The 12,704-nt window shown below is 34.7% G+C and overlaps 3 protein-coding genes across 4 annotated transcripts; 1 reads left to right on the top strand and 2 right to left on the bottom strand.

The window, feature by feature from the left end:
* The first annotated feature begins 6,061 nt into the window (after positions 1-6,061).
* On the top strand, positions 6,062-9,202 carry LOC129294397 (protein DETOXIFICATION 27-like). 2 transcript variants are annotated; one of them, XM_054932735.1, is made up of 8 exons: positions 6,062-6,567; positions 6,717-7,258; positions 7,343-7,429; positions 7,545-7,601; positions 7,984-8,222; positions 8,314-8,432; positions 8,536-8,625; positions 8,734-9,202. In XM_054932735.1, exons 1-8 carry the CDS (start codon positions 6,301-6,303, stop codon positions 8,827-8,829), a joined length of 1,497 nt encoding a protein of 498 aa, XP_054788710.1. In that variant the 5' UTR covers positions 6,062-6,300; the 3' UTR covers positions 8,830-9,202. The 2 variants fall into 2 exon arrangements, with proteins under 2 accessions (XP_054788710.1, XP_054788709.1); XM_054932734.1 differs by having other exon boundaries at positions 6,063-6,597.
* A 475-nt stretch (positions 9,203-9,677) lies between these two features.
* Positions 9,678-10,259, bottom strand: LOC129294572 (putative clathrin assembly protein At4g40080). The gene has a single exon (XM_054932992.1). It carries the CDS (start codon positions 10,257-10,259, stop codon positions 9,678-9,680), a length of 582 nt encoding a protein of 193 aa, XP_054788967.1.
* Positions 10,260-10,277: 18 nt separating this feature from the next.
* Positions 10,278-10,694, bottom strand: LOC129294571 (putative clathrin assembly protein At4g40080). The gene has a single exon (XM_054932989.1). It carries the CDS (start codon positions 10,692-10,694, stop codon positions 10,278-10,280), a length of 417 nt encoding a protein of 138 aa, XP_054788964.1.
* Between the last annotated feature and the right edge of the window lie 2,010 nt (positions 10,695-12,704).

The raw sequence follows: 12,704 nt of genomic DNA, 5'->3' as shown, positions 1-12,704 counted from the left end.
GAAATAGTTGCAAATGGCCCTTTGCTTTTAAAAGTTTAAAATTAATCCCATGACTTTTAATTTTATTTTTTAAAATTCTTTACTGTTAATTATATTTTTTTATAAGGGTTAAAATATCATTTAACTAAAAAAATATTATTAAACAAGTTATTATATTGTAGAACCATAGCTAATTAATTTATTATATTTTTTGAATAGATGAGGCATTGACAATACCCAATAAAAATGTTATGCTCATCATATAAAATTTTAAATATTTACTTTTGTATTACCTTTATATTTTTTTGTTATTAATGATGCATAATTTTCTTATATTAAAAGATAAATTAATATAATACATTAATATTTAAAATTTTAAATATTTAAGCCATGTGCATTATATTAACTTAACATGAAAATACAAATTTAAATTTAAATTCTAAAACAATAAAACCATGCACCACTAATAATAAAAAAATACAGATAAAACCAATATAAATATAAGTATTTAAAATTTTATACTATAATAATAATATTTTTTTTAGTTATCAGTGCCTTAACTATCTAAAAAATTTATAAAATTGATTGTAAATAACTATATTATATAATATTTTTATTTAATAATATTTTTTAGTTGAACAAAATTTTAACCCTTATAAAAAAATATAATTAACAATAAAAAAACTTTGAAAAAACAAAATTGTTAAGAAATTAATTTTAAAATTTTTAAATGTGAGAGTGATCACATACGACTATGTCAAAGTTTATAAAAAATTTATACATTTTGACCTATCCAACTAAAATACCCGATCTAAATCCAAAGTCAAACCCAACATTAGTATATTTTTACTATGCCATTGTCCCTTCCCCTTTTGCCTTTCACTTGATAACTATTACCTTCGTTCTAATTTATAAAACATATTTTGAGATAATCCGGTGTCTTAAAACATATATAAGCCTTTTAGTAAAATAATATTTCTTCAATTATGCTTGTTCTAACATTACACATCCCTCTTTATTATATTTTCTCTATTTATTTAATATTTTACAATAATGTTATGTTAGATAATGATTATTCCTGGAAATTTATAATTATATTTTTAAAGGATAAAATTGTAAATAAATTTAATAAATTTTGTTGATACCTATAACTTTATTAAAAAAAATTATAAACTGCGACAGAGGGAGTACATTGAAAAGATAATATGATCTGCGACAGAGGGAGTACTATCAAAAGATAATATGATACTTATCATAGGCTACAAGTCTGATCATCAAGAGGCAAAATGCTCCCCCCACCTCCCCTCAAAAGACAACATGTTTGTTCCTGCTGTTTTACTCTGTCTCCCATGGAGAATGGAAATGGCTCCCCTTCCCTCAGTCGATTCAAAAATTTTGAAGGAGAGGAGAGCTAAAATTTTCCCTCCCCTTCCCTCATTTTGGCTCCTTTTAAATTGGAGTTTTCTGGAGGGGAGGCAAAATTTATGAATAATCTACCCTTAATTTATTATTGATATTCCAATAATGTCCAAGTACCAAAATTGCTCCTGCACTTGTGAGAGCCTTCTTCCTCCAGATTAAGTCACCCAAGCGAGCAACATTCTTCTTCTTATAGGTTGACTCACCCAAGCTATTAGTTTCACTGTCGGCATCATCATGGTCCATGGACCTCGCTCTCCTCTGCACAGGGTTGATGCATAGAGCAAGAGATCATCCAAAGCTCCTTCTTTCTCGAGCTTGACGGTGAAGGCTTGAAGGGGAGAGACTGACACAATGACATGCGTGAATATCTGAACGAACCACTCTCCTCTTATACTTCAAGAAATATTAAAATTAATTTGAGAATTAACAAATAAAATAATTCAGTTTTAATTTGTTTTTCTCCTAAGCTGTGTAGATTTGACATGATTATTGACAAAGTTTTAAAATGTGAAATCATATAAACATTGCAATTTGGGTTAAGGTATGCGATTAATTTACATAAGGAATGATTAAAAAATATAAAACTTAGATATAAGGATATAATGATTAATTAGTTAATACCTCCCCTCTCCTCTCCTCCTAAACCAAATAAGAGATAATTAAAAAATTTATTTCCTCTAACAAAATCAAACAGGTAACATTAAAACCATCACCTTTCCTCCTCTTTTCTCAAACCAACACAGCTTAAGGGAAAAAGGGAAAAGGAATGGCACTGCTCACATTCAAATTAAATAAAGCTAAAATGCATAATTTTTTTTTTAATTTTGAAGTAGTTACATGTGACATCTTTAACCTTTACATGTTTAAAATCAACCCCCTAACCTTTAATTTTATTTTTTAAAACCCTATATTATTAATTATGTTTTTTTCATAAGGCTTAAAATGCTATTTAACTAAAAAAAATTATTAAACAAAATAATATATTGCAGAATCATAGCTAATTAATTTTTATATTTTTTGAATAGTTGAAACATTGATAATAGCTAAAACAAAGGTTATTATCACTATATAAAATTTTAAATATTTATTTGTGTAGTAGTTTCATCTTTTTTTGTTATCAATAGTACATACTTTTCTTGTATTAAAAAAAATAAATTAATATAACATGATAATATTTAAAAGTTTAAATATTTTAACTATGTGCATTACATTTGTCTAACATAAAAATATAAATAAAAATTTATCTTTTAAAATAATAAAACCATGTACCATTGATAATAAAAAATATTGATAAAACTAATATAAATATAAATATTTAAAATTTTATACAGTGATAATAATATTTTTTTGATTATCAATACCTCAACTATCTAAATATTATAAGAAATTGATTATAAATAGTTATACAATATAATATTTTTGTTTGATAATATTTTTCAGTTAAATAACATTTTAACCCTTATAAAAAATAACATAATTAGCACTAGAGGCTTTGAAAAATAAAATTAAAGATTAAAAGAGTTAATTTTAAATTTTTAAAGATGAGTCATATGCAACTACTTTAAAATTCAAAGAGTTTATGCATTTTAGTCATTAAAGAAATACTCCTGTTTTCGTTTACATAATAATAATAATAATAATAGTAATGATAATAATAATTTCTCTGTGAGGGAACATTTTGTTGCGCAACCACTCTAGATTTGCTTCCCATTATACTGTAACCCATATTGACTTTAAATTATTGGGGAAATTAGTTGTATACATGTATTTCTAAGAAAACATGATGAGAAAACCATAATCATGAACCTTGTTAGAAGGTTAGTTACAATTGCAAACTCTTAATCATTGTAATCCTATTCAATATGCCCCTTGTTTGCTAGTAAAATTAACTTGATTCGACTAAATGCCTTTTAGGTTAAGTGAATAAAATAGCCGGCAAAAAAAAAGTGAATAAAATAATTTCTCTGCGAGGCAAGAATTGTATACATTGTGGTTTTAAAATAGTTGTGCTATTGCAATCAAAATCAACACACGCACGCGCGCACATATGTAATTTATTAAAAAAAAAATCCATGCTATTTATAAATCATTATGATCAGTATTCATTCATGCATGTGCTTTGAAATATTCGCAAGACGAAATTAGATCCAAGTGCAAACGATACGGCACTGCTGTTCTTACAAAATGAAAGAAATATTTTTCACGAGTAGCATATATATCATAAGAAAAAAAAAAAACTAACCTCTGTTTTTACCTTGAAGCAGAGGTCTTAAGCAAAAGTAAAACTGTATGATCATCTCTGCATGTCCTGCGAAGAACTTGAGAAATGTAATTCAAACTTTGCACGAACACAGAGAATAGAGTAATCTGCCTTGAGAAAATTCTGTGAAAGCATGACTGATTGGACAGACCACATCTCACATTTAGGAAATACTTTCTAATATTTGAAATGTGAATAGTTATTTAAATATTAAATAATTAAAAAATATATTTTTAAAAAGTATTTCTTAAAGTGATTTAAGTGTAGATTTACAAAAATAACTTGAGATAGAATTTAAAAAGTGAAATATTTTTTTTTTGCTAAAAAAAGCGAGGGATTATTTGATCATGCTACCCCTTTAATATATTATTCTTTTTATTTAAAATATATTATTAACTTATTAAAAATATAAATATCATTTAATAATAATTATCATTAGAAATTATATTTTTAGCATTAGAAATTGAATAATTAATCTTGTTAATTTTTAGCATTGATGTAAATTCAACTATTTGTTATGTTATTTAGAATTTTTATTAACGAACAAAGGTTTATTCAATTAGTTAAATATTTTTTGAATAAAAAATTTATCATATATATCATTTCAATTATGTTAATTTTTAATATTAATATATGTTGAATTATTTATTATATAATTTTTTAATATATCAAACTTTTTAATTTTGTTTTTACTATTTAACATATAAAATTTTATGGAATTTAAAAATTTTATTATATTTTTTAAATATTTTAAATATATTACATTTATATAATAAAAATTATAAATCATCATAAATTAATATTCTTTTTAATAATTATACATTCAAAAACATATTTTATTATATCCAAATAATTTTCAATTTATTAAACTAACTTTTAAAAATATATATTTAAATATAAATTTTATTATACTGACTTTTATTAAATAAATTTTTAATAAATTAAAAATCGAAATTTGGAAATCACATCTTGGTCTGCAACATTTTGTGTCTTTTCACAACTTTAATTTTTGACCTTTTGTAATGGAACAGGCTCTAGGCCCAAAACAGAAGCAGGGAGAGAAAAGTAGACACTAACCACTCACTCTTAGGCCTTTCCGGATCCATGAAAATGGATCCTGGTCTGTATGCGCCTACGCAATTGCGTAGATAAGCTTTTTTTTTTTTTTGGCACTTGAATATTCTAATTCTATTTTTACATTATGTTATTACGGTTAGGCCCAGGAATGCAATAAAAAGATCCTATAAACCAGTCATAAATAAATAGAAAATGATACAAATAAAATCAGTTCTTATGTTAGCATAGGTCAATTGATATTACGTGTCGTTTGTTTGCGGTGAATGTCCTTATTAATTAATCAGATAAAAAATAAACATGAGTGTAGCCTGGTATCTAATTATTTTATATGTTTTTTCGCAGAATATGAAGATCCATTGTCTCTCAATGATCTTCGTTCATCGAATAAAGCTAACCCCTTATCACTTTTTAAAAAGAAAAAAGGAAAAAAGGAGTAAACATCTCTTATGTTCCCTTTTTATCTACTTTAGAGGCGAAAGGGAAGGAGCATTTAAGAGACATGCATTTGAAGAGAGGGTGGATGAATAGAACCCACTTGATGGTGCCATTTAGTGAGGGGTCCGACTGGGGATAAGTGGTACAGATGCTGTGGAGAGGCAGATACTATCTCCCTACCCCACACTAAACTAATCGGATAGATACCAAAAACCATACAATTCAACAGTCTGCTTCATTCACTTGCTCTTCCGCACCAACCATTCTTAGTTTGCTACATCAGGACCACAATCTTTCCCTCTTTCATGCACTGCACTTGGTTCGGGTCTCACCCCATTCGTTATTTATTCAACAACTTTAAATTTCAACACGTGTCTGTTAAAATTATCCGTAAAATTTCTCCTGTAAATAGTTGCATAATCATGTATATATAATATTAAAATAATATTATTCATTCTAATACATTTGCTATGCTAATTCTATTTACACTCATGAATATTACCTTAAGAAACATTGGTTATTGCATACATTATTTCTTAAAATATTTTTTAAATCAATACATAATTATATAACACCGGGTTCCCGTTCTAGTACGTTCAAAACATAAGAAAAATTAGGGACGCTGCATGAATTTTTTCTGCCAGGGCATTGTACAGAGTTTAAAGTAGACATAATTACCATACCATCCTACCGAAACTAAAAAATTAAATTGAATAGCATGTTTTATAATTCGAAACATGTGTTTCTCTGTGGGTGTTGGTATGAATTGATAAAAAGTCAAATGCATAATAAAACGATAAAAAAAAGGAAAAGTTACTTGATATAGATAGTATATTATAAAAAAGAGTGGAGTTCGAAATCAGGCTGCAAGTGCAACCTCCGTTTGGAGAAGCAAATTTGGAATTTTTCTCGCCAGCAAGCACTTTCTGGAATTTGAGAAGGTTTTGTACTTTTTGACTATTTCCCCCTTTCGGCCAGTAGTTGAGAAGGTTCAAGGCTTCGAAACTCTGAGGGCACTGTTGGCGGCGTCTATATAAAATGAACAAGAAACGTGCCGCGCCTATCCGACATTCTAGCTCGGCGCAGCGCGCAGGCTGGTAGTACGGATAAGCACGTCTTGCGTTCCGATGATGAGGAGCGTTAACAGAGACGCCGAAGAAAAGAATGACAGCCTCAGGCAGCCTCTGTTGCCAGAGTCTTCGCCCGAGGATGGGTCCCCCGTTCAGCAAAATCAACTTGCAACCAAGGTTTGGATCGAGTCCAAGAAGCTATGGCTGATCGTGGGTCCCTCCATCTTCAGCCGCGTGGCGTCGTTCACCATGAACGTCGTCACCCAAGCCTTCGCCGGTCACCTCGGTGATGTTCAGCTCGCTTCCATTTCTATTGCCAACACTGTCATCGTCGGCTTCAACTTCGGCCTCCTCGTATGCTTAATTAATTAATCAATCGCGAGAGACTCACTCTTTCAATTTCTCATTATTGTTGTCATGAATTGAATGAATATATATATTCTACTTGTTGAATATATATTTTTATTATTTAGCTGGGGATGGCAAGCGCATTGGAGACACTGTGCGGGCAGGCGTTCGGGGCAAAGAGATACCACATGTTGGGGATATATATGCAGAGGTCTTGGATAGTTCTGTTTATGTGCTGCTTCTTGCTGTTGCCGCTGTACGTGTTTGCGTCTCCCATCCTGAAATTGTTGGGACAGCCAGATGACGTGGCGGCGGAGTCCGGGGTGGTGGCTCTGTGGCTAATACCCCTGCACTTCAGTTTTGCCTTCCAGTTCCCGCTCCAGAGGTTCCTACAGTGCCAGCTCAAGACCTATGTCATCGCTTGGGTTTCATTGGCGGGTCTGGTGGTCAACGTGCTCGTCAGCTGGCTGCTGGTATACGTCTGGGATGTTGGAGTGGTGGGTGCGGCCATTTCTCTGGACATCTCGTGGTGGGTACTGGTGTTCGGCATGTATGCGTATGTGGCTTGCGGTGGATGCCCTTTGACTTGGACGGGACTCTCGATGGAAGCCTTCTCAGGGCTCTTGGAATTTCTCAAGCTCTCTGCTGCTTCCGGGGTCATGCTATGGTCTGCTACCTTTCTCTCTCTTGATTAATACCCTTTGAGGTTGAGTGTGTTTAAGTGAATTAACTGAGAGGGTGATGAACGCAGTTTAGAGAACTGGTACTATAGGATACTGATACTCATGACGGGGCATTTGAAGAATGCCACAGTCGCGGTGGATGCGCTGTCAATATGGTGAGTTTTAAATTCGTGAGTTGTGGCCTCTTATGCATGTGTTTCATCCCTGCAACTATTAAAACACGAGTAAGATCCTAACGGTTTTTTTTTTTAAAAAAAATTATGCATGCAGTATGACTATAAACGGGTGGGAAATGATGATTCCTCTGGCATTCTTCGCCGGCACCGGGTACTGTTTTTAATCCCTCCTCTTGCCCTTATTTTTCTTTCGGTCATTCCCTGTGCTTTTCATTCGCAAGACAACTGTAAAGTTGCATTGATTGTACGGTAATACGGATTTTAATCTTTCCAATGATATGGCTCTGTGGCAAGTCCAAGGAGAGGCCCTGGTCCGGCATGTCCCTCCCCTGTTGGTCTTTAGCTAAATGACAATAGATATATAGGAGAAAAAAAGATGCACTCAACCTCAAGAGTCATATTTTGGCCAAAAAAAAAAAAAAACCTCAAGAGTCATATCGGTTACTTGCCCGTTTGACTATGCAAAGGTTGGTCCGTAGATTTGCTCGGGGAGTAATTTAATTTCAAATGATGGATGGATGTTGACACAATAGGGTGAGGGTGGCGAACGAGCTCGGAGCTGGGAACGGGAAAGCAGCAAAATTTGCGACTCAAGTATCAGTCGCAGAGTCAACGGTGATCGGGCTGTTCTTTTGCGCAGTAGTGATGGGATTTCGCGAACAGCTGGCGTACATATTCACGTCCAGTTCAGATGTACTCGAAGCCGTCAATGGCATGGCCTTCCTCTTAGCCGTCACCATACTCCTCAACAGTGTTCAGCCAGTATTGTCAGGTCAAAATATTTAACGCAAGCAACCAAATATGTTTAGATGAAACACACCCACACACTCTGCTGATCATCATTATGATATGGCAAAATGCAGGAGTGGCAGTGGGCTCGGGATGGCAAGCATCAGTAGCATATATTAATTTAGGATGCTACTACATTATTGGGCTCCCTCTCGGATTTCTCATGGGATGGGTTTTCAAGCTTGGCGTCGAGGTGTGTGTAAAAAATAGAAATATGACTACACTGAGTCACTGACTGTGAGACCCTGATTGTAAATTCGTAATGTACTGATGGGAGAATGGTGATTGTGTGGCAGGGCATTTGGGGGGGAATGATATTCGGTGGCACGGGAATTCAGACGCTCGTGCTGCTCTTCATAACAGCAAGACGTGATTGGGACAATGAGGTGCGTGCACACTCAGGACAATTTTTTAAATATTGGTGTTGCAAAAATATGACAACAACTGAGAGGCTTTCATTACATTAATTTGATTTTAATTTTGGGAAATTGCAGGCCAAGATAGCCCGCTCCCGAGTGAACAAGTGGTCCACTCCTAATCCTAATAACACCGGCGATTCAACAGAGTCCTCCCATTCACCACGACCGTAAAAGGAACCCTGGGACTCCCCCCACTCAGCATGGCTTCACTTCCTGCTCCTCACCTTCCAGGCGGCTCTGCAATTGTTGTCAAACCTAAACGTTCTCCACTCTTATTCTAGCTCTTCATAATTCTTCCACATACAAGTATTCCAGAAGGAACAAGATTACACGATACTGCAAATTGTTTTCTTCTTTCTTTTTATTCTCATCAAGATTCATCTCCCATCCCTGGCTATTTATCTTTCTAGCTACAACCAGAGGCTGTCCTTTTCTTTTGCTGTCCTGAAGCCTGCAACAGGATAAGCCATCATCAACTCAATTTTCTTTTGGGCCGATCCTCGTCAACTCGGTTGAAAACTAAAAAATGCACATGTTCACGGAATCGCGAAACGATGCGGACTCTGTAATTTGTAAATGATGTGGCCAGGGATGAAATTGGTATTGACCCTATTCAACAACAGACAGCGATGTACAAAAAAAATTGAAAGAATAGGTCCTTGCGACTAAAACATCACATGGGTGGTTCCCATATCGGCCACCAACCACCACTAGGACCAAAAATTTAGTTTATTTCAACCCGGCACGCGGAGCCGTCTCTGGAACTGAAAGCTTTTGTATTCGTACAAAGAATAGAAACATCAAGATAGGTAGAAGGTCAACAAAAATCAAAGATCTCAAGTATGAAACATTTACAAAGCGACTGAACAAGCCGGCATAGCACACCATTTGGAACCAAAAGTAAAAATGTCTGGAATATCCGGTAACCATGAAGAAAGAACGAACACGCCTGTCAACTATTCTGCTTTAATGACCCAAAAACCCAAAAAAAAAAAATTGTTATCCCACCGTTGGAACCGTTAAAGAACGCCGTTCCTGATCTTACCGGCCCATCCTCCGCCCGCTGGAATCGCTATCCGTTGGCCCGGTTCAAGAAACGGGTCGGGTTCCCCCTTTAGCCACTTTCCCTCGACCTCCCGCTTCTTCATCCCCATCTCTGTTCTCGTCTGGTTAATCAAATCCCAAAACGCATCGTTTCTTTTTCTATCCACAAACAAAAGCGCCAATTTTCTTCTGCCCTGTTCTTTTCTCTCCAGATAACCCATCAGCTCGCCCAATTCCCCCACATCCAAAATTTCCATCCTTTTCCCAATTTCATCCACCTGAAAGGACATTTCGGATTGGACACTTCTGTAATCTTCGCCCACCAGCCTCACCACTTCGTACACCAATTCGTTCTTTTGAAGGTATAACGACTCGGGCACTTTTGCCGTCTGCTCTACGAATCCCACGAGACTTCCAATTTTACACAACAAATCTGAATTTGACCCCCCAAGATGCTTTCTCTCCTGCACCCCATTCTTTTGATCCTTGTTATCGCCGCTTGTCAGATAATAAACCAAAACCCTCGATACTGTTAGACTGCTCCAAAACGCCTGCATACCATCGAACCCACGATGCTAATTCCAATGACCCCATCCTGAATCGTCACGAAAGTTGGATAAGTTGAGGAAATTGTGTCCGCCGGAGGAAGGGTAATAGGAGAGCTGATCCCTCAGAGAGAGGGGTCCCTTGATTATGACGTTGTGCATCGTGAAAAGGCATTTCAGGGCAACCGTGGCATCTCGCGTCTCGTGAAGTCGGTCCATCAGAACATCCATGCAGACACATGGCAGAAGATGAGAGCCTTTACCGACGGAGAGGACGTCAGCGATTCGGTCCTCCGACGCAGGAGTTGAGATGCTGTGATTGGTGGCGCGGACAACGTGGAGGCGAACAGAGGACACGTGGCGTCTGAGCGATAGAGTTGCTGCAACTATGGAGGCTTTGTCTCTGAGATTGTAAATGAGATTTCTCAGTTTCTTGTCCGGAGCCATTTGAAAGAGACAAGGAGAAGGAAGGGAGAATTCTAGGGAGAGCGAACGATGAAAAATCAAAGGATATATATATATATATATATATATATAAGACGGTGGGTTTGGTTCATTGTCACACTGTTCTTTTATGGATGCAAACTAGAGTCAGGGACCCAAATCCCCTCTGAGAAGTAAAATAAAAGTTAAACCCATTTGCCTGAGCACGACCCTAAATATCTCAATAAATACTAGAGATTTTAATGATTAATATTTGATAATTGAATAGGAATATGCCATCAATATTCATGAATTGAAATTGCAATCGACGAGTTTGGATGGGTTTTTTAGTCTTCCTAGATTTGTCAGCCTTCAAACGCGTAGCATCGTTTCGTTTGCACACGAGAGAAAGCACCTGTTGTGGTGTTTATTTTTTTGTCATATTTTCTTAATTTCTTAATGAAAGTCTACTGTGCGCGAGGAGTTAGAACTGAGGAAATTATCGACTTTGCTGACCATTTCAGAAGTGTGTTGTTTTATTGGAATTATTTTGTCTTTCAATTTTATGTTATGCATATGAATTTTTCTTATAGATAAGGATTGATTACATGTAATCTATGTAGAAGAATTAATTACGCGTATTATTATTGAACAGTTTGCAGGTGCAAGTATTGTTTGTTGAGATAGTGGTGGTATATTTTTAGGTGGTGCAGGGTTGAAGTTTTTTGCAAGGTCTGCCTTTGAAGCTGAATGCATGGCAGTTAAATATGCATTATTGGGCTGTGACAGATTCCCTGGGGTCAATATTTGCACTTAGATTGACTGTGAGAGACTGTACAGGCTGATTTTGGTCGCTCTGAAGCTAGTATAGAATGGCAGTATAGAGATGTGACTGAAATTTTCTCTTTAGCTGATGCAAGACCTAATGTGGCTTTTGCCTTGGTGGTTCGGCAAAGTAACGGTGTTGCTGACTTGTTGGTAGTTTGTGGAAAAAAAGGGATGTCTCCCAATGGATGCCTGATTTCAGCACCATCCTTCCTAAATGATATTTTGATATCTGATGCAGCTCTTGCTGGTTCTCCAGTTTGTGATGTCTTTTTTACTGGTTTTAGTAAAGTTGGCATTGGTTAATTATAGTTCTCTAAAGCTGTTTGTTTGTTTGTTTTGTTTTTTGATTTTTTTTTGGTGAGTTTGGTGTGTTATTTTATATTTATAGGTTTTTTGAGTGTTTTTTTTTTGGCTTCGACTATTAGTGTTTTTATTTCATTTTTTGATATTAATGAAATTGGCTCCTTTTTGGCAGCAAAAAAAATTACATTATTTGCACTGTTTCTTTTATAGTGAATTTCCATATGTGCTTTGTCATTTTTAAAAGTAACATTTGTTATTCCAGTTTTATCTTTTCTCAAGTGTATAATTTTCACCGCTCTTTTCACAGTAAATTTTCAACATTGCCCTTCAATTTCCAAACACAATATTAGTCCCACATCATTTGAGCTTCCCTCTCCATTTTTCCATGTCTCTGCTCTCTTTAGAATGTTTTTTTGTTTCCCTTGTGCCTTTTCCTCATTTATGCCTACGTTTCTTCCTTTATTTCTTTTTGAATAATAATGGTCTTCATGATAAATTGAGGAGATATATGTACCAAAGTTTGTAAATGAAGTGTTCACTGTGTTTTGCACTAATGGATTTTTCTTTTCATGGGTAATTCTTTCAGTGGTCTAGAACTCCAATAAACATAGTTTTTTAATTATTTTCATAAATTCATCATTTAACAAACAAACAAAAAATTGATGTCTTTGTCCATTTCTCTTTCCCTTTTATGTTCCTATGACACTTTTTTAAGTCTTTGCATTATTTGATATGGGTTACATAACTTCTTCAATATTTGTACGGCTATGTAGGGCATTTGAAAAAAGATAAGTTCAAAGATTAAGTATGGAGTAGTGACTTAATTTTAAAATTCAATTTATGAAGCTACTACCAAACAAGTTCAATTAAATGTATAACATTACGATCATATGTGTACACATT

This window comes from Prosopis cineraria, unplaced genomic scaffold (assembly GCF_029017545.1).
Source record: "Prosopis cineraria cultivar Desert tree isolate PC_DT_omini unplaced genomic scaffold, ASM2901754v1 PC15, whole genome shotgun sequence".
In the NCBI taxonomy this organism is placed as follows: Eukaryota; Viridiplantae; Streptophyta; class Magnoliopsida; order Fabales; family Fabaceae; genus Prosopis; species Prosopis cineraria.
This window is presented reverse-complemented; position numbering and strand designations above follow the sequence as displayed.

Coding starts and splice junctions, on each gene's coding strand:
- LOC129294397 (XM_054932734.1), top strand. CDS start 6,301: ATGATGAGGAGCGTTAACAGAGACGCCGAAGAAAAGAATGACAGCCTC. Junction 6,598..6,716: donor GCTTCAACTTCGGCCTCCTC/GTATGCTTAATT, acceptor TTTATTATTTAG/CTGGGGATGGCAAGCGCATT. Junction 7,602..7,983: donor GCATTCTTCGCCGGCACCGG/GTACTGTTTTTA, acceptor TTGACACAATAG/GGTGAGGGTGGCGAACGAGC.
- LOC129294572 (XM_054932992.1), bottom strand. CDS start 10,259: ATGCAGGCGTTTTGGAGCAGTCTAACAGTATCGAGGGTTTTGGTTTAT.
- LOC129294571 (XM_054932989.1), bottom strand. CDS start 10,694: ATGGCTCCGGACAAGAAACTGAGAAATCTCATTTACAATCTCAGAGAC.